This window comes from Danio rerio, chromosome 18 (genome assembly GCF_052040795.2).
Source record: "Danio rerio strain M-AB ecotype USA chromosome 18, GRCz13ab, whole genome shotgun sequence".
In the NCBI taxonomy this organism is placed as follows: domain Eukaryota; kingdom Metazoa; phylum Chordata; class Actinopteri; order Cypriniformes; family Danionidae; genus Danio; species Danio rerio.
The window spans coordinates 43,675,700-43,695,000 of NC_141038.1; the positions used below are offsets into that span (position 1 = coordinate 43,675,700).

Genomic DNA, 19,301 nt, shown 5'->3' on the forward strand with positions numbered 1-19,301 from the left:
TATGGAATGAAAGTCTGAATATATTAAATGAAAGTCTGAATATATTGAATGAAACTTGAATATATTATATATTGAATGAAACTTGAATATATTGAATGAAAGTCTGAATATTTTGAATGAAAGTCTAAATATATTGAATGAAATTTGAATGTATTGAATGAAAGTCTGAACATTTTAAATGAAAGTCTGAATATACTGAATAAAAGTCTAAATATATTGAATGAAAGTCTGAATATATGGAATAAAAATCTGAATATATTGAATGAAACGAATAAACTTTCATTCAATATATTCAAGGTTCATTCAATATATTCAGACTTTCACTCCATATATTCAAGTGTCATTCAAATTAAATTCATTTATTATAATTTTTTTAATATTCAGGCCTTTTAGTATGCTAATCATGGAAAGGACTACATAATACAAAGTGCAAATTTCAATCAACTTGGTTTTTTTCTGATTAAGATTAAAATGTGTATGTGTTGTAAGTATTTGCAGCATGTTTTTATGTTGTGAGACTGCAGTGCGTTTGCTATCAAACCAATGATGTCTTCTTAATTTGCTAGAGTTTTACTTTTTTTCTTTCCTGATTGCACGTGTTTTCTTAAGTTACACTGTGTTAAGCTTTCTCAGCAACTGTAAATTATGCCTTTGCTTGTTGCATTAATGTCTTCATGAAATGGATGCTATATTTTACATATTGAGCGATCAATTATATCAGTCACTTTTGTTTTTGTTTTTTCAAGTTTAACCTGCTCATTAGATAAAATAATATATATTTTTTATCAGACCAAAAAAGATTATTTACACAGTCCTTTCTTTAAAAAAAACTAGTTAGCTGGGGAGGATCTGTCAATAAATAGCTTGAGACATTTGTACTTACTTCTGACTAACTTGAATGTAGTACAACAACCGCCATTACAGAATTTGCACAGCCTGGAAGCGTGTGAAAATTACAACACAGCATGGAAAGAATAAATGGAGAAATAGAGGAACGAGGCTACTGGGGCAGTAAAATGGAGTTTCTTCTGGCTGTGGCAGGAAATGTGGTTGGACTGGGTAATGTGTGGAGGTTTCCTTACCTCTGCTACAAGTATGGAGGAGGTATGACAAGCAGCAGTTTAAGATCTATACACTGATGCACTTATTAGTGCCACTTTAATCATTGCATTGTTGAACTGGTGTGTTCTCAGGGGCATTCCTAATACCCTACCTGGTGTTTGTGGTGACCTGTGGGGTGCCTCTGTTTTTGCTGGAGATGGCTATGGGACAGTACACTCAGCAAGGGGGTGTTACGTGCTGGCATCGCCTCTGTCCACTTGCTGAGGGTCAGAGTTGTAGAAATGTCTCGTTATGAAATATTTAATTTTTAAAATTCTGTTTGTTAATCTTTTAACATGCCGTGCGGTTGAATATGCATGTTGTGGTGGCATTTATTTTATTAGCTATTTTCCTTTTGAAAACGTATATAATGATTTAGCAAAGCTTCACTAAATAAAAACTCTAGGAAGAAACCATTTGGTTTAATAAATAATCAGTGGAAAAAGACAAAACTCAAAGTGCATCGTCAAAACCACATTTGCATTTTACTGTAGTGGGTGAATGATCTTTTAATTGTGGATTTCAGACAGTCTGTTTCTCTTGTCAGGCATTGGATATGGAGGACAACTGATTCTGCTGTACAGCTGCATGTATTATATCGTCATTCTGGCCTGGGCGCTTTTCTACCTAATTTTCTCATTCAAATCCCAATTGCCATGGGCCACCTGTGACAACACCTGGAACACAGGTGATCATCCTACATTAATGATGATACAGTAATATTATTACATTAACTCTCTACTGCATGGTGTTCCCATATGGCAACATGACATTTATGTTCATTTCCTTTAAGACCAGCGTTCAATTTTTGTTGTTGTTGTTGTTGGAGAGACCTTAGTTTAGGCAATGATGTGCTTTGGTTAAGTTACATGACATGCAGTGTTTTCTGACAAACTAACATTCATTGTAAGTAGTTGCCAAATGCAAATGAAAACATCAATACAAACAAAAGATCTACTCATGTCAGATCCACAAAAAAAACTGAAACGTCAGCTCTAGTAAGTTATGATGACATATTCACAACTCAAAAAAGTTTTTTATCATATTCGTTTTCTGTAAATGGATCAAATGCATGTGTTGCCAAATGGCAAGACTGTGCAATATTGCAATAGGTTAGCTAGCTAGCAAGGTTAGCTGTGATCTTTTAAGCTGTAGCAATAACATCATGAATGCTAGTAATATAATGTTGAATAGTCATTCAATGAATAAAATAAAATTTTAATGGCAATAGTTTTGATTAGATATAAATACAGGGAACAGTCTAATAGTCAGGACCATCATCATCTTCTTTGTTTGGTGCAAGAAGAAAAAGACTGGCTCTTTCTGCAGATAAAAGTAAGGATGAGATGGGTTTTAACAAAATTATTAATTATAAGGAAAGTTATAAAATAGAAATTTCTCAATTACATTCACTTTTGAACATTGTTGCCATATGGAAAATTATCATAAAGTACCTTAAAAAAATTCCCTAAACTTTTTACAGCACTTCAAGTAATGCCATTCTAAGAAAAACAGTCATTTTAATATAAAGATCCATCATAACGTGTGCAGTAAAGCGTTAACATTATACATTAATAAATTCATAAAGAACAAGTGCTAGCTTCTAAAACAAATAAATAAAATCCTTTTTTTTCTGTTTTAGATGACTGCATAAATCTTGTCACAAAGAATCTGACCATCAACCGGACATCTCTGATAAATTCAACGCCGGCGGCTACTGAGTTCTGGGAGTAAATAAAAAAGACATTGTTTTTTTTTTTTTGTTTTTTTTTTGCAAGAACATTTTGCCTTAGCAAACTTCATATGAATAAATCAATGAAATAAAATTGAAATGATTATTCTATACATTAAAAAAATAAAAATAAAAAAGCTGCCTTTTTATATGTGTCATCACAGACGCAGAGTTCTGTCTCTCTCTGGGGGTATTGAGGACATTGGTAAGATCAACTGGGAGATACTTCTGTGTCTTATTGCAATGTGGATCATATGTTATTTCTGTGTCTGGAAAGGAGTCAAATCTACAGGCAAGGTGTGCAAGAATGTTGCTTTACATGTGTGTATTAGTTTTTAAAATCTTATTATTGCTATTTTTGCTGATGAAAAAAGTATGTGTAATGTATAATACATTTCAGCTATGAGGCAGAAGAACAACTGAAAACCTTGATATAGTTATAACGCTTTTGTTTTTGCCATGGCATTAACAGATTTTTTTATTTTGAGCCTGTAGGTGGTGTATTTCACAGCTACATTTCCTTACGTGATGCTGCTTGTGTTGCTGATTCGTGGGTTGACTCTTCCTGGAGCTCTTCAGGGGGTTGTGTTTTATCTGTACCCTGAACCGGCCCGTCTTGCTGATCCACAGGTAACTCCACATAACAAGACACTGACAGTGTCATATTTTATTGTTCTAATACAGTATGCTGCTACAGTCAGGTCTATAAATATTGGGATATTGAGACAATTCTAATATTGTTGGCTTTATACACCAACATAATAGATTTGAAATTAAACAAACAAGACGTGCTTTAATGGCAAACTGTCATGAATTTGAGAGTATTTACATCTAAATCAGGTGAATGGTGTAGGAATGACAACAGTTTGCATATGTGCCTCCCACTTGTTAAGGGACCAAAAGTAATGGGACAGAATAATTATCATAAATCAAACTTTCACGTTTTAATACTTGGTTGCAAATCCTTTGCAGTCGATTGCAGCCTGAAGTCTGAAATACACAGACATCACCAGACGCTGAGTTTCATCCCCTCGTGATGCTCTACCAGGCCTCTCATGCAACTATCATCAGATCCAGCTTGTGTTGGGGGCATTTTTCCTTTATTTATTGTCTTTAGCAAGTGAAATGCATGTTCAATCGGATTAAGGTTAGGGGATTGAGTTAGCCATTGCATAGCATTTCATTTCTTTCTCTTCAAAAACCCTTTGGCTGCTTTTGCAGTATGCATTGGGTCCATCTGCTCTGTGAAGAGCCGTCCAATGAGTTCTGAAGCATTTGGCTTAATATGAGCAGAAAATATTGCCTGAAACACTTCAGAATTCATTCTGCTGCTTTTGTCAGCAGTCACATCATCAATAAATACAAGAGAACCAGTTCCGTTGGCAGCCATACATGCCCACGCCATGACATTACCACCACCATGCTTCACTGCTTAGGATCATGAGCAGTTATTTTCCTTCTCCCTACTCCTCTCTTCTCATCACTCTGGTACAAGCTGATCTTAGTCTCAACTGTCCATAGAATGCTGTTCCAGGTCTGAAGGGTTGTTTTATTTTTCAGCCTAATGATGGCTGGCTTGACTGATAGTGATAGCTCTTTGGATCTTATCTTGAGAGCTGACAGCAACAGATTCTAAATGCAAATAGCATACTTGAAATGAACTCTGGAGCTTTTATCTGCTCATTGTAATTTGGATAATGAAGGAAAACGCACACCTGACCATGGAACAGCCAGCCTGATCTCACGAGGAAACGTAAGTATTTTACGTTTTGTCAGTTAAGTGGCTGACTCGTACAAATTCAGACGAGTTCAGTCATACGAAAATGTACGATTTTAAAAAGGAGGCGTGGCACCCAACCCCACCCCTAACCCCAACCGTCATTGGGTGATGAGCAAATCGTACTAAATTTTACGAATTAGATCATACGAATTAATACGAATTAGCCACTAAATCAAAAAGTCACGAATTGTTGTGAGATTGTGTTGGAACAGCTGAAAAGTCAGTTGTCCCATTATTTTGGCCCCTTAACAAGTGGGAGGCACATGTGCAAACTGTTGTAATTCCTACAGCGTTTATCTGATTTGGATGTAAATACAAAACCCAAATCCAAAACCCTCAAATTAAAGCTTGCAGTCTGCAGTTGTGGCCGATTCATTTAAGAGATTTATTTATTTACTTATTTATTTTTATATGCAAGTAATAGTTAACTTCAGCAAAACTTGCATCTAATGTTTTGTTTTATTCACTTCAAGAGTTCCTATGTTTGTTGTAGGTGGGGCTGTAAATAGTGTAACACCGGGTGAATGTTAAAGCTTCCCTCTGTGTGCCCGCGCTCAGTCGCGTGGTGCACGCAGATGGTGAAGCAGAGGTAATTTTCGCTCTCCTCTAATCCTACAATTATTATCCCTTTGCAGTCACAATCATTTTATTTTGACACTAAAATGCTGTTTAGGGTTTCTGTTGTAATGTGTATTGTTGTGATGAGTATATTTTACTTTAAATGGTGTGTTTATTGTGATTTTAGAGTTTTCATTTGCACGTGTATTTTTCATGTAGGATTGAGAGGGTTTCCAGTGTTGAATTATACTGACTGTGCCTCACTGTTTTGTTAAGGTATGTTGTTTTGGTTATTGGCTTGTTATTTTAAGGATTCAAATATGTAAATCAGTTTAAATTACAGTAATGGTGTCATTTAATTGTGTCATGGCAGATTTTCAACTAATAATTTAATTAATGCAAACAAAAAGGGTTTTATTTTATCAGTGATCAAAAGAAAATTAATGCAATTTACAATTAACCGTTATTTAATGTTACATATTTTATTTATATTATGCAATTTATGTGATTTTGTTTTTATTGGCATTTAAATGTTTAAAATAGTAAAATACATATTTCTCTGTGTGCCTGCTCAGTCGCGTGGTGCACGCAGATGGTGAAGCAGAGGATTGAGAGGGTTTCCAGTGTTGAATTATACTGACTGTGCCTCACTGTTTTGTTAAGGGAATAAATCAGTGTTTCTCCACCTCATCTGTGTGTGTGACCGTGTTTGAGAGGGAAGTCCATTTGAAGTCTGCTACATCTAACTGGTGCCGTGACCCGGATCCATTGGTCAGCCGCAGCCGATCGCCGGGGTCAAGCAGTGTGCTGAGACGTCCTGGTGCTGTACCGTGTGACAAGGATCTACGCAGCAGATATTCAAGTGATTCCCATTGGACATTCGCACACACATACGTCGTTATTCGTCTACTACGAACTATACACAATTACACACATTTTACACATACACATTTTGGACATCAGCATACATTGGACATTAACACTTATTTGGTGACTTGATTTTTCACTCAATGCTATATTCTGAATTGAGATTTTGTACATTTGGTTATTTTGGGTTTACATATTCTCAAGTTTAAGTTGTAATAGTAACTCATAATTCAGTTTGTGGTATCATTAATAATGGCTGAAAAGGGACAAAATACATCGGATTTATTCACACCATTAGGTGGGAGGGGTAGAGGTTTGTACAGAGTTGAAGGGAATACAGGAGCCACACCAAAATTGTTATTTCCCAGTTCAGTTTCGTTACCAGAGGTGAGCCCGTGTCCTGATTTAGCGCAGCCAGCATGTTCAACCCCTTCTGACAGTAACAACAATGTCACTCAGCAATTAATAGATCTGATAGGAGAGCTGGGTAGTCAGATTGGTGAATCCATAGCCGGTCGCTTGTTAGCTAGCCAAAATGTCGCTAACACAACAACCACAACTACAACACAGTTAGGACAACCCTCACTCGAAACTTCTAAGGTTAGTTTTATAGTGAGATCAGACATTAAAGAACCACCAATGTTTAAGGGTGATGAGAGTGACAAGTACACTGTCAATGAGTGGATAGATGTAATGGAGTTGTATCTGCAGAAGAGTAGCTGCCCTGAAGCAGAGAAAGCAAGCACTATCCAAAGTCATCTCCTTGGAAGAGCCAAAAATATCATTAAAGTAGGGCTTAAAAGCACTGGTTCAGTTAGTGTTGAGAAAATCTATGATATGCTAAGACACTACTTTAGCGACCACCCTGTGTCCCTTTTGCCACTGGCAGATTTCTACGCCACTCAGCCTAAATTTAAGGAGAGCCCTGTAGATTACTGGGTGAGATTAAATTCTGCAGCAGAGCGGGCTAACAGTCATTTACAGCGCAGTGGCAGTAACATGGAAAACATGAATGCAGAAGTGGCCATGATGTTCATACGAAACTGTCCTGACCCTGAGCTATCTAGTGTGTTCAAATGCAAACCTATGAGCAAATGGTCTATTGAGGAAATCCAGGAAGCTATTGATGAACATCAGAGAGAAAACCAATGTCGTAGAATCCCCAATACAGTCAAGCCCCACACCCTCCATGTATCTACAGCTAAGGCAGTTCCTGTTTTAGAGGAAGTAAAAGAAAGTGAATTAACTGCTGCTAATGCTACAGCGTGCACCCCCAGTAGTCATTCTGAAGCTAAAGTGTCCCAGTCTAATTCTGAAGCATTGGAACGTGTCCTCAACATGCTGGAGAGAGTGTTGGAACGAACCAGCCAGCCCGCACATAATTCTCCAGGGTCCTTTCAGACACATAGGGCTCGCTTTTCCTCTTGTCGTGTTTGTGGAGATCCAGCACATTCCACCCGTTCACATTGCATGCGAGAGAGGCGGTGTCTAAACTGTTTGAGGGTCGGACATCAGCGTAGAGACTGTCCTAATGTGGTGGAAGCAACCCCGCAGCCAACTGGTACCTCACACTCTCAGGGAAACGAGTATGCTCGCATTGGAGAGGGGACAATGTGAGCATGGAGAATGAAACCCTCATTGACAAGGATGAACTTCAGATATTTGAGGAAAGCTGTAAGGCAACCCCTGATAAAAATGTACTTTTTCAAAATGTGATGAAGTTGGAAAAAGCTGACAGTCTGTTTTACACCGATGTCTCTATTGTTGGAGCAAACGTTACATTACGTGCACTTCTTGATAGTGGGTCTATGGCCTGTACCATAAACAAGGAAGCTGAGTGCAAGTTAAAGAGTGCAGGGGTTGTTCTTACATCAAGTGAGAAGAGACCAGATATCATCCTTGTCGGTTGTGGTGGAGTCAACGTTCAGCCTGAAAGTATTTGTCACCTCGAGATAGAAGTGTATGGATATGTGGTCAATGTTCCAATGTTAGTTGTCCCTGGTCAGCGAGATGAAATGATCCTGGGTACTAATGTCATCAAATACATTGTTAGCCAGATGAAAAATGTGCAGGGCTATTGGCATGTTCTGAGTCATCCAGAAAGTTCAGGAAATGATGATATCGCACAGTTCTTGAACATGTTGTCTGGCCTCCACAGATGGAAAGGAACTGAAATGCCTACTAAAGTAGGGACAGCTAAACTTACCCAAGCTGTAGTGTTGTGTCCCCAGCGAGAGCACCTTGTATGGGCCAAGTTACCTGCCAATGTGCCTATCTCAGAAGGAAGTGCCATTCTCATTGAGCCTGCTAAATCACACTCAAGCAAGAATGTTGTTATTGGCCGTGTTGTGGCATCAATGAGTAGTGATGGATGGGTGCCAGTCAAAGTTCTAAATGCTAGTGACAAGCCTGTGACATTACGGAGGAATGCAAAACTGGCAGACGTATCCCCTTGTATAGCACTCGAGGACCTGGACTTGAGCCCCCAATTGCCAGCCAGTCATGAGCTGATATCCTCCAGCCAAGTTACCATTTGCATGGATGACAATATCACATCTTCTGACTCAAGATCTCCCAACAGACTTGACTCGTTTGGCCTAGGTGACCTCAACATAGAGGCATGCGAAGTGTCCCAGTATTGGAAGGAAAAGCTTGTGCAGCTGATCTGCAAGTATGAAGACGTGTTCTCAAAAAACAAGTTGGATTGTGGCAAGGCGAATGGTTTCTACCATCGTATACATCTAGTTGACAATCGACCCTTTAGGCTTCCTTATAGACGAGTGCCACCAGCGCACTATCATAAGCTCAGACATGTTCTTTCAGAAATGGAGGAGCTTGAGATCATTCGTAAATCCTCTAGCGAATGGGCCTCCCCATTGGTGCTTGTCTGGAAGAAAAGTGGAGATCTGCGCATATGTGTCGACTATCGATGGTTGAATGCCCGCACTACTAAGGATGCTCATCCCTTGCCTCACCAGGCAGACTGTCTAGCTGCGCTGGGTGGAAACGCCATTTTCAGTGCCATGGATCTCACTTCGGGATTCTATAACATAGAGATGGCCGAAGAAGACAAAAGATTTACTGCTTTTACAACGCCTATGGGGCTTTATGAGTTTAACAGACTTCCTCAGGGTTTGTGCAACAGTCCCGCAAGTTTTATGCGACTCATGATGCATGTATTTGGAGACCAGAACTTCCTGACTTTACTATGTTATCTGGATGACCTTTTAGTATTTGCGCCGAACGAGAGTGAAGCACTGAAGAGGCTTGAGTTGGTGTTTATTCGATTGAGGGCTCATGGCTTGAAGCTTGCTCCAAAAAAATGTCACTTGTTACGTCGGAGTGTGCGGTTTCTAGGTCACGTGATAGACCAAGAAGGAGTATCAGCTGACCCTGATAAAGTTCAGGCTATTGCTGCGATGGATGAGAGAGATCTCATGCTGGAAGATGGGGTCACACCATCTCAGAAAAAGATAAGAGCTTTTCTTGGAATGGTTATGTTCTATCAGCGATTCATACAGAACTGCTCTAGTATAGCCAAGCCTTTATTTGCATTGACTGCCGCGCCAAAGGGACAAAGGAACAACGGAGCAAAATTGTCTCATTGGAGGAAGCTAAGCCCAAGCGACTGGAAAAGTGAACAGCGTGACTCTTTTAATATGCTGAAGTCCGCTCTCCTAGAAACAGTGGTGCTTGCACACCCAGATTTCAATCGTCCATTCATTCTATCAACGGATGCTTCGCTGGATGGATTAGGCGCAGTACTTTCTCAGATCCCTGAAGGTGAGACTAGAGCCCGTCCTGTGGCATTTGCCAGCAAGGCCCTCACACGTGCCCAAAGCAATTATCCCGCTCACCGTTTAGAGTTTTTGGCTCTAAAGTGGTCCATCTGTGAAAAGTTCAGCCATTGGTTGAAAGGTCATTCTTTTGCAGTATGGACAGACAACAACCCGTTAACCTACATCTTAACGAAGCCAAAGCTTGACGCGTGTGAGCAGAGATGGGTTGCTAAGTTAGCACCATATAATTTCAGCATTCAGTACATCCCAGGGAGCAAGAACGTAGTGGCAGACGCAATGAGTCGGCAACCTTTTGTTCAGGGACGCATAAGTCAGAGACTTGTGTCTGAACCGTATGAGACCCTGATGGAGCAGGCGGAGCAGTTTAAGAAAGATGTGGTCCAACATGCATTTCGCATTAGTGCTCAGTGTCAGTCTGCTGAACCCCAATGCTTGCTTTCTTCGGATGAAGTGTCAGCCATACTGGATAGTCGGGCAGAGTGGAGTGCAGGACCAAAGGATAAAGTGCATCACTGGCTCATTCAGGACGTACACAACTTGGTCCCAGCAGGTCAGGACACATTACCAATGTTTACACTGGGAGAGCTTCAGAATAAACAGTTAGCAGACCCTGTCTTGGCCAGAGTTCTTTCTTATGTCACTCGTGGCAGAAGGCCATCAAGACGTGAGAGGACAAAAGAGGCGCCAAGGGTTCTGAAGACTCTTAAACAGTGGGAAAAACTAAAGCTCCTCGACGGGATTCTGTACCGTGTGTGTAAAGATCAGCTCACAGGAAAGAAACGATGGCAATATGTTGTTCCTACTTCACTGACTGATCAAGTCTTGACAGGGATACATGACAAAGCTGGCCATCAAGGCCAATCCAGAACACTCTACCTGGCTAGAGAAAGATTCTTCTGGGTCCAAATGGAGCGAGATGTCAGAGAACATGTTAAGTGCTGTAAGCGTTGTGTGGTGAGCAAAACGCCTGAGCCAGAAGCGAAGGCACCGCTCGAGAGTGTGAGAACAACTAGGCCTCTGGAGCTAGTGTGTATCGACTTCTGGAGTGCTGAAGATCGCAAGGGTGGCACTGTAGATGTACTAGTAGTCACAGATCATTTCACTAAGATGGCTCATGCCTTTGCATGTAGCAACCAATCTGCCAGACAGGTAGCTCGTCAACTATGGGACAGATATTTTTGCATCTACGGGTTCCCAGAGAGGATCCATGCCGATCAGGGTGCAAACTTTGAAAGTGAGTTGATCCAGGAGCTGTTGCAGTTTGCAGGCGTCAAGAAGTCGAGGACGACTGCCTATCACCCTATGGGAAATGGTCTTACTGAGCGCTTTAATCGCACACTAGGCAGTATGATAAGAGCATTGCCCCCGAGAGATAAGCAAAAATGGCCTCAGATGTTACAGACGCTAACCTTCGCTTATAATTGCACCGCTCATGAATCCACGGGATATGCACCATTCTACCTGATGTATGGAAGGATACCTCGTCTGCCAGTAGATGTTATGTTTCACAGCATTGGAAGAGATGATGACATTACGGACTATGACAGCTATATTGCAAAGATGAGGGATGATCTTAAGGAGGCTCTTAACTTAGCCCAAGCAAATGCGAGAGCGAGTCAGGAACGACAGGCAGAACTCTACAACAAGGGGACAAAAGGCTGTGACATTGAGGAAGGAGATCAAGTGTTGTTGGCTAATAAGGGAGAAAGAGGCCGCAGGAAGTTGGCTGATAAGTGGGAATCTATACCCTATGTGGTGATCTCAAAAGACTCTAGATGTCACACTTTTCGCATCAAAAACACCAATACGGGTAGAGAAAAGGTAGTGCACCGTAATCTCATGCTGAAGGCCAATTTCTTGCCTCTTGAAGTGGAAGTAGGAGAGTCTTGTGACGGTTCACTATCCAGTCAAGAACAATCAGATGGAACCTTAATGGAAAGCTTAACCCAGAATGATCCTGTAGAAACAGAGCGGATCGTTGAGTGGGTGGCTTCCTTACCTGCAAAAGACGATTCAGTGAGAGGAGGATCAGACATAGGGTATCAGGAGGATCCAGTAGATTCTGGTGAGCAAAGGAAATTAACAAGCATCCAGCTCCAAGAGAGTGAAAATGATAGTACTGGAGTCAATTCTCATACCGTTCCAGCAACTCTGACAGAAGAACTCAGTGTTCCCAGAGTTGATGCAGTGCCCTGTCCAAGATCCACCAGTTCTCTGTCCATTTCCAGTGCGCCCCCTAATGTGTCTAAAATCGTAACCCAGGTACGAACACGGGCTGGTAGGTTAGTTAGACCTGTGAACAGACTGATTCAAAACATGACACAGAGAGTAAATCACAACGCCGTCGTAGGGGTTACCAAGTCACTTTTATTTTAAGAAGTTAGGATATTCGGCCAAGTCATAGGAATATAGGCAAGCAAAATAACACAGTAGTCAAGTTGAGTAGTGTAAGAGGCACTTCTTTAGCAAGGGAATATCTGGAAGCCTGATCAACTTTCATTTGTTCTTTCTCCCGGGAGGTTCGGGTAACAAGTATGTTGCATGACTAAGTGGTGTAAATTGTCAGAAATTATTTGACTTAATTGCTTCCTTATTGAATTAAAGTGTGGTAGTACAAGTTTTGTGAAGTTAAGGGGGGAGTATGTGGCCGATTCATTTAAGAGATTTATTTATTTACTTATTTATTTTTATATGCAAGTAATAGTTAACTTCAGCAAAACTTGCATCTAATGTTTTGTTTTATTCACTTCAAGAGTTCCTATGTTTGTTGTAGGTGGGGCTGTAAATAGTGTAACACCGGGTGAATGTTAAAGCTTCCCTCTGTGTGCCCGCGCTCAGTCGCGTGGTGCACGCAGATGGTGAAGCAGAGGTAATTTTCGCTCTCCTCTAATCCTACAATTATTATCCCTTTGCAGTCACAATCATTTTATTTTGACACTAAAATGCTGTTTAGGGTTTCTGTTGTAATGTGTATTGTTGTGATGAGTATATTTTACTTTAAATGGTGTGTTTATTGTGATTTTAGAGTTTTCATTTGCACGTGTATTTTTCATGTAGGATTGAGAGGGTTTCCAGTGTTGAATTATACTGACTGTGCCTCACTGTTTTGTTAAGGTATGTTGTTTTGGTTATTGGCTTGTTATTTTAAGGATTCAAATATGTAAATCAGTTTAAATTACAGTAATGGTGTCATTTAATTGTGTCATGGCAGATTTTCAACTAATAATTTAATTAATGCAAACAAAAAGGGTTTTATTTTATCAGTGATCAAAAGAAAATTAATGCAATTTACAATTAACCGTTATTTAATGTTACATATTTTATTTATATTATGCAATTTATGTGATTTTGTTTTTATTGGCATTTAAATGTTTAAAATAGTAAAATACATATTTCTCTGTGTGCCTGCTCAGTCGCGTGGTGCACGCAGATGGTGAAGCAGAGGATTGAGAGGGTTTCCAGTGTTGAATTATACTGACTGTGCCTCACTGTTTTGTTAAGGGAATAAATCAGTGTTTCTCCACCTCATCTGTGTGTGTGACCGTGTTTGAGAGGGAAGTCCATTTGAAGTCTGCTACACAGTTAATGCACATATTATTATTTAATTTCAAATCCATTGTGTTAGTGTATAGAGCCAAACATTTTAGAATTGTGTCGATGTCCCAATATTTATCGACCTGACTATTAACTGCATTGTTTTTGTTAAAAACACAACGTAACTGAATAGATTTTCTAGTTCTATTACAGGGTTAGTTCACCCAAAAATTAAAATTCTGTTATTTATTACTCACCCTCATGTTGTTCCAATCTACTGAGACCTTCTCTCGTCTTTAGAACACAAATTAAGACATATTAATTAAAATTTGATATCTCCCTGATACTCCATAGACAGCAATGGTCCCTAGACAAAGCGCAGAAAAGAAACCAAAAATATTATCGAAACCATTCCATATGACATTAGTGGTTATCTGTAATCATACAAATATCCAAGTCTAGTGCTTCAAAAAACCTTCACTTTATATTATAAAAAAAGCTACCTGTAAAGCCACAGTACTGTTCAATGTTTTTGGCACTTGTTAAAATTTGCTGTAAATTGTGTATGCTTTAAAAAAAAATGCATAAATAAATTTTATTTATGAATTAACTTGTTCATTCAATCATTTATTTTTCTTCATCTTAGTCCCTTTATTCATCAGGTGGAATATGTTTTACGCAGTGGATGCCTATCCAGTGCTGGGAAAATATTAATTAACTTATATTAATTAAATCAAATGAACATTTGGTTTGACCACACTTTACATTTAAAACAATTGCCCATAGTTTTTCAGGTAGCTTTGCAGGTAGGTTTTTTAAAGCATCTTCTAGATCAGGGTGTCAAACTCGATTCCTGGAGGGCCGCAGCTCTGCATAGTTTAGTTACAACCCTGCTTCAACACACTTACCTGTAGGATTTAAACAAGACTGAAGGACTAAATTATTTTGATCAGGTGTGTGTAAATAGGGTTGGAACTAAACTGTACAGAGCTGCGGCCCTTCAGGAACTGAGTTTGTCACCTGTTGTATAGATGTTACAAACGTTCTAGATTTAGTCTGTCTCAGTTTGTTCTGTTTCTTTATGTCATTACAGACAGACTGGATGATGATCAGATCTCTGTGTGGAGCACTGGGTGTTGTTAGACTCCTTGTGCACTTGATATTTCAAAATGGCGTGCTACAGAGAACTATATAAATTTATTTAAAGTTTTTTAAAACTTTAAACTTTTTTTTTGTTTGTTTGGATTTCCATGAATTGTTGCCATCAATGAAGGGTCTTAGATGTCATCCAAATATCTTATTTGTGTATGCTAAAAACTAAGGTTTTGTGTATGCAGGTTTGGTTGGAGGCCGGAACTCAGATCTTATTTTCCTACAGCGTGTCTGTCGGCAGTATCACAGTTTTAGCCAGCTACAATAAATACCACAACAACTGTTACAGGTTAGTACTAGTGCTTTCAATACAATTAGATTACTAAAAAATGACATTTAAATGAGTGTGTGTGTGTGTGTGTGTGTGTGTGTGTGTGTGTGTGTGTGTGTGTGTGTGTGTGTGTGTGTGTGTGTGTGTGTGTGTGTGTGTTTGTGTGTGTGCATCAGGGACTGCTTGGGCCTTTGCCTTCTTAACAGTGTCACCAGTTTTGTGGCTGGTTTTGCTGTGTTCACAGTCTTGGGCTTCATGGCCCAGGAACAGGGTGTCCCCATTGAAGAGGTAGCAGAGTCAGGTACTCCAACATTTCATAAAAACACAGGACATATTATAATACATCTGAAAGTATGAACTGAAACATATCACACTTTTTCTGTATCAGGTCCCGGACTAGCATTCATTGCTTATCCCCAGGCTGTAGCTATGATGCCCTTCCCTCAGTTGTGGGCTGTTTGTTTCTTCATCATGATTATTTTGCTAGGCCTAGATACACAGGTAATTTTAAACTAACACATGTACAACAAAACAATAGATATATTTACAATAGGAATATTTATTTTTTCATGATACATACTATTTACTTAATATTACTTAAATCTATAATTATAACTTATGCAGTGTATATTAGGGTATTGCCAAAAATTATGTTGGTAATTACAGTGGTGTGGAAAAGTGTTTGTCCCTTACTGATTTCTTTTTTATTTTTTGCATGTTTGTCACTCTTTAAAGTTTCAGATAATTGAACCATTTTAAATATTATTAAAAGACACGTCATACATAAATTAAGGGTTTCATTATTAAGAGAAAATCGGATGGAAAACTATAGTGCATTGTGTAAAAATAGCTTTCCCCAGACTTAATAACAGTTTGGATTACACTTGGGTTACAGCAACAACTGCAATCAAACATTTAATAACTTGCAATGAGTCTGTTACAGCACTATGAAGGAGTTTTGGGGAATTCATCTTTGCAGAATTGTTGTAATTCAACCACATTGGAGGGTTTTTGAGCATGAACCTCCTTTTTTAGGGTCATGCCACAGCATCTCAATTGTATTCAGATTAGGGATTTGACTAAGACACTTCAAAGTGTTCATATTGTTTGTCTTTAGCTATTCAGAAGTGGATTTCTGGTGTGCTTTGGATCATTGCCCTGCTGCAGAAGCGAAGTTCATTTCAGCTTAAAGTCACTAACAGATGTCCGGACAGTAAGTCTTCCAGGTCCTGAAGCAACAAAAAAGCCCCAAACCATCCTTCTACCACCACCACATTTTACTGTTGGTAAGATGTTCATTTTCTGAAATGTGGTGCTACTTTTATGGCACACATAATGGGACACAGCCCACAGAGTATGTTCATCAAGATTTTTTATGGCTAAACTGAGATGAGCCGTTATGCTATTTTTACTCAGTGGTTTTTATCTTTGAACTCTGCCATGCAAACCATTTTTGCCCAGTCTCTTTGTTATGGTGGAGTCATGAACACTCATTTCACCAAAATGGACCACGCCACACTTTGAGCTAAACATTATTGTAGGGATGAAGGGGATGGTAAGAGAACAGTGGGATGAATGGGAAGAGAAGAGAATAAACAGTAAACAGGTAGGTAGGTTGATCAGGCATCCTACGATGATGCCCAGAGACTCAGAGTGGGGGTACAATCTCTGTAATATTTTGTAGAGTGATTTGACCGTTCGATTCAACCTAGAAGTGAAGAGAGGGTTATAGGATTGTGAATGGGAAGCGAGAGGGAGGGTTGGTTCAAAAGAACAAAAAGAACAGTGCTACAGAGCTGGTCTGCCTTAAATACGTTTTAAATACGTAGGTGATTGGTTAAGGAGACAAAGTGAGGGGTTGGTTCAACGCTAAACCTTTGTTAACAAGTTAACTCCATATTAACTGAGTCAAGTGAGACCTGCAGTTATTTGGATGCTGTCAGGGGGGTTTGTAACCTCTTGTAATAATTTTGGTCTGTCTGCCAATCCTGGGAAGGTTATCCACTGTTCCATATAACAAAAACCTTAAATAATACTACAAACCTTAATTTAAAAACTGCATACTGTGGTTACGTGTGCTATCTTTAACTAATATGTAAATTTGTTTGTTGACAAACACCACTTTTTCACACCACTTTACCTGTGCAAAATAAGATGTAATTTTGTAGTCCATTATCCAAAATGTTTTGTAGTCCATTAAAAAATGTCAAAAAGGTTAGTAGAAATAGCAAGCCCAAATTTCATTCATGCTGCTACCCACATTAATACAATACAGAATATACATCTCCAATGATTGGGAAGTACACATTTTAAAGAAATTCAAAATCGAATGTAGTACCAATGCAAGCTGTATGCGATTTCGGATGCAGCTCATGTACCTTGATGCAGGTCATTTTTGCATAACTTATTTGCAACATTGAAATACCTGTCATCATACTGACCAACATGATGTTGCAAACTTGTCTGAATTTTCCATCAAAGTTTGTTTCAATGGAAGCTGTTGTGACGTCAGTGATGGACATGTTTCCGGTGGTTCTCCGCAGAGAAGGACGGCGAGAAATCTTACTCCTGTTTTTCTGTCTCACTTGCTTCTTTGGCCAATTCATCATGGTTACAGAGGTTAGAAGTGTGTGTGTGTGTGTGTGTGTGTGTGTGTGTGTGTGTGTGTGTGTTAAAGAGAGAAAGAGGGAGGCAGAGAGTTAAAAAACAGGATAATTGTTTATTTAGATTTATGCAGATATAAAATGCCAGAAGGGAGGAGAGGATTGTAAATCCACTTCTTTACTATCCCTTTATAAAAGTAGGCAATGACAGTTTTATATAGTATTAATAATAAAATAAAATTAGCCTACAATAAAAATACCCTAGCTATGCATAGACAACATTTCTTTTTCCTAATTCAAACTGTGCTGTTTTTCAAAATTATTTTTTTTAAGTTATTTTATTTTATTCATAGTTTATAGTAACTTATTTATGTTTTAACTGACCAAACATATATCTATTTAAACTTTGCAAAAACTCTCCAAGAACTGTAAGACTTTGTGTTGTCTTTTACTAAGACCATGTTGCTTTTAATCTGTAATGTTGTATCATGACCTGCAGGGGGGGATGTATGTATTCCAGTTGTTTGACTACTACGCCTGTAATGGAACCTGTCTTCTGTTCCTGTCTGTGTTTGAGTCTCTGACCATGGGATGGATATTTGGTGAGTTTCTCATAACAAACTGTCAACAAAATACATGCTCACAATGCCATAAAACATTGAAGCTAAAAACTTTTCACACCACAGGTGCTGATAGACTGTTTGATATCATTGAAGACATGACAAAGTCACGACCTAACTACATTTTCATGCTGTGCTGGAAATATCTGACTCCTCTTGTGTCCTTGGTGAGTGGTTCTGGATTTCACTCTTTGGTTTGGGTCTGTTTTGACTGATCCTTGAGACATTTATTAAGCCAAAAGTATAGTTCCATAAACAACAGTTCAAATACCCATATATATATATATATATATATATATATATATATATATATATATGCGTTTTTAAAATGACCCCCACAGTTGAACTTTATTTTTTTTCCCTTTTCACCATTTTCTCTTGTATTCTGTTTTAACTCAGGTGTGTTTTGTCTGCTCTATGGTGGAGTACCAGCCTCTCACTTTTAACCGCTGGTATGTGTTCCCAGACTGGGCATATGTACTGGGCTGGTTACTGGCTCTGTCCTCCATTGTGCTTGTGCCTGGATGGGCACTGGGCCGACTGTGCTCTGAAAAGGGGAGTTTAAAACAGGTTAGGATGTTTATCTTTGACTTTTGAAAAAAATAAACCAGCCACTAAGACATTGGTTCTCAATCCTAGTTCTTGCGGCCCCTCACTATGCATGTTTATATGGACACCAATACTCTGATTTTTATGTGATTAACACAATACTCTGATTAAGAGTCTACTATGTAAACTGAGATTTTTGATGACCTTAATTCAATTGAAGCCATAATTGAATTAAACACAAATCGAATTAAGACATGTGGAGTATTCCTATTTTAGTCATATTATTAAAGGGCAGTACAGACATGTACAGTAAGCACCTTAATCCAACTATTACCACTGTTTATGACTTGGATAGTCCATACACACATGACTGTTTAACATTATCCTCTGCACCTACTGAGCCAGTCCAGGACACACACATCTCCGAGTGCACACATACACACAGTGAAATTCTGAAGTCTCATCACATCTGCTATCATCATTACCAAACATCTTTTCTAAAATGCTAAAATTTTCTTTAAATTCGGTATTAAGTTCCATGGAAATAACCCTCTTCCACAAGTTCTTCATACTCTCATTTATTACCTCAGAGTTTGTCATGAGAGCATAAATAAATTGTTGCTGAATGAAAGTGAAATTGCCGAATTGCAATTAAAGTAAAAAAATGAAACACCTGAAATTACATAAAACTTAGGAAGAAACACTGAATAAATGTGGTTTACATTCTTACAGCA

General features: G+C 38.8%; 1 protein-coding gene and 1 long non-coding RNA gene across 5 annotated transcripts in view; both read left to right on the forward strand.

Moving 5' to 3' along the window:
- Positions 1–668: 668 nt before the first annotated feature.
- Positions 669–19,301, forward strand: part of si:ch211-132b12.1 — a 21,311-nt gene continuing 2,678 nt past the window's right edge. Inside the window, exons 1-13 of one of the 4 annotated variants that reach the window (XR_015514073.1) lie at positions 669–1,104; positions 1,194–1,328; positions 1,649–1,789; positions 2,744–2,831; positions 2,998–3,130; positions 3,329–3,463; positions 14,710–14,813; positions 14,972–15,096; positions 15,184–15,296; positions 17,277–17,414; positions 17,898–18,000; positions 18,085–18,185; positions 18,418–19,301. The exon at positions 18,418–19,301 is cut by the window's right edge and continues 1,427 nt beyond it. Coding sequence is in view for 1 of the 4 variants with exons in the window: in NM_001083064.1 (NP_001076533.1) it covers positions 966–1,104; positions 1,194–1,328; positions 1,649–1,789; positions 2,744–2,831; positions 2,998–3,130; positions 3,329–3,463; positions 14,710–14,813; positions 14,972–15,096; positions 15,184–15,296; positions 17,277–17,414; positions 17,898–18,000; positions 18,085–18,185; positions 18,418–18,588 (1,626 nt within the window). In the remaining 3 variants the exon portion in view is untranslated. 4 annotated transcript variants of the gene reach the window in all.
- On the forward strand, positions 5,170–5,861 carry LOC147839805 (uncharacterized). Its single transcript, XR_015515222.1, has 2 exons — positions 5,170–5,202; positions 5,391–5,861. It is a non-coding gene; the product is annotated as an uncharacterized LOC147839805 (long non-coding RNA).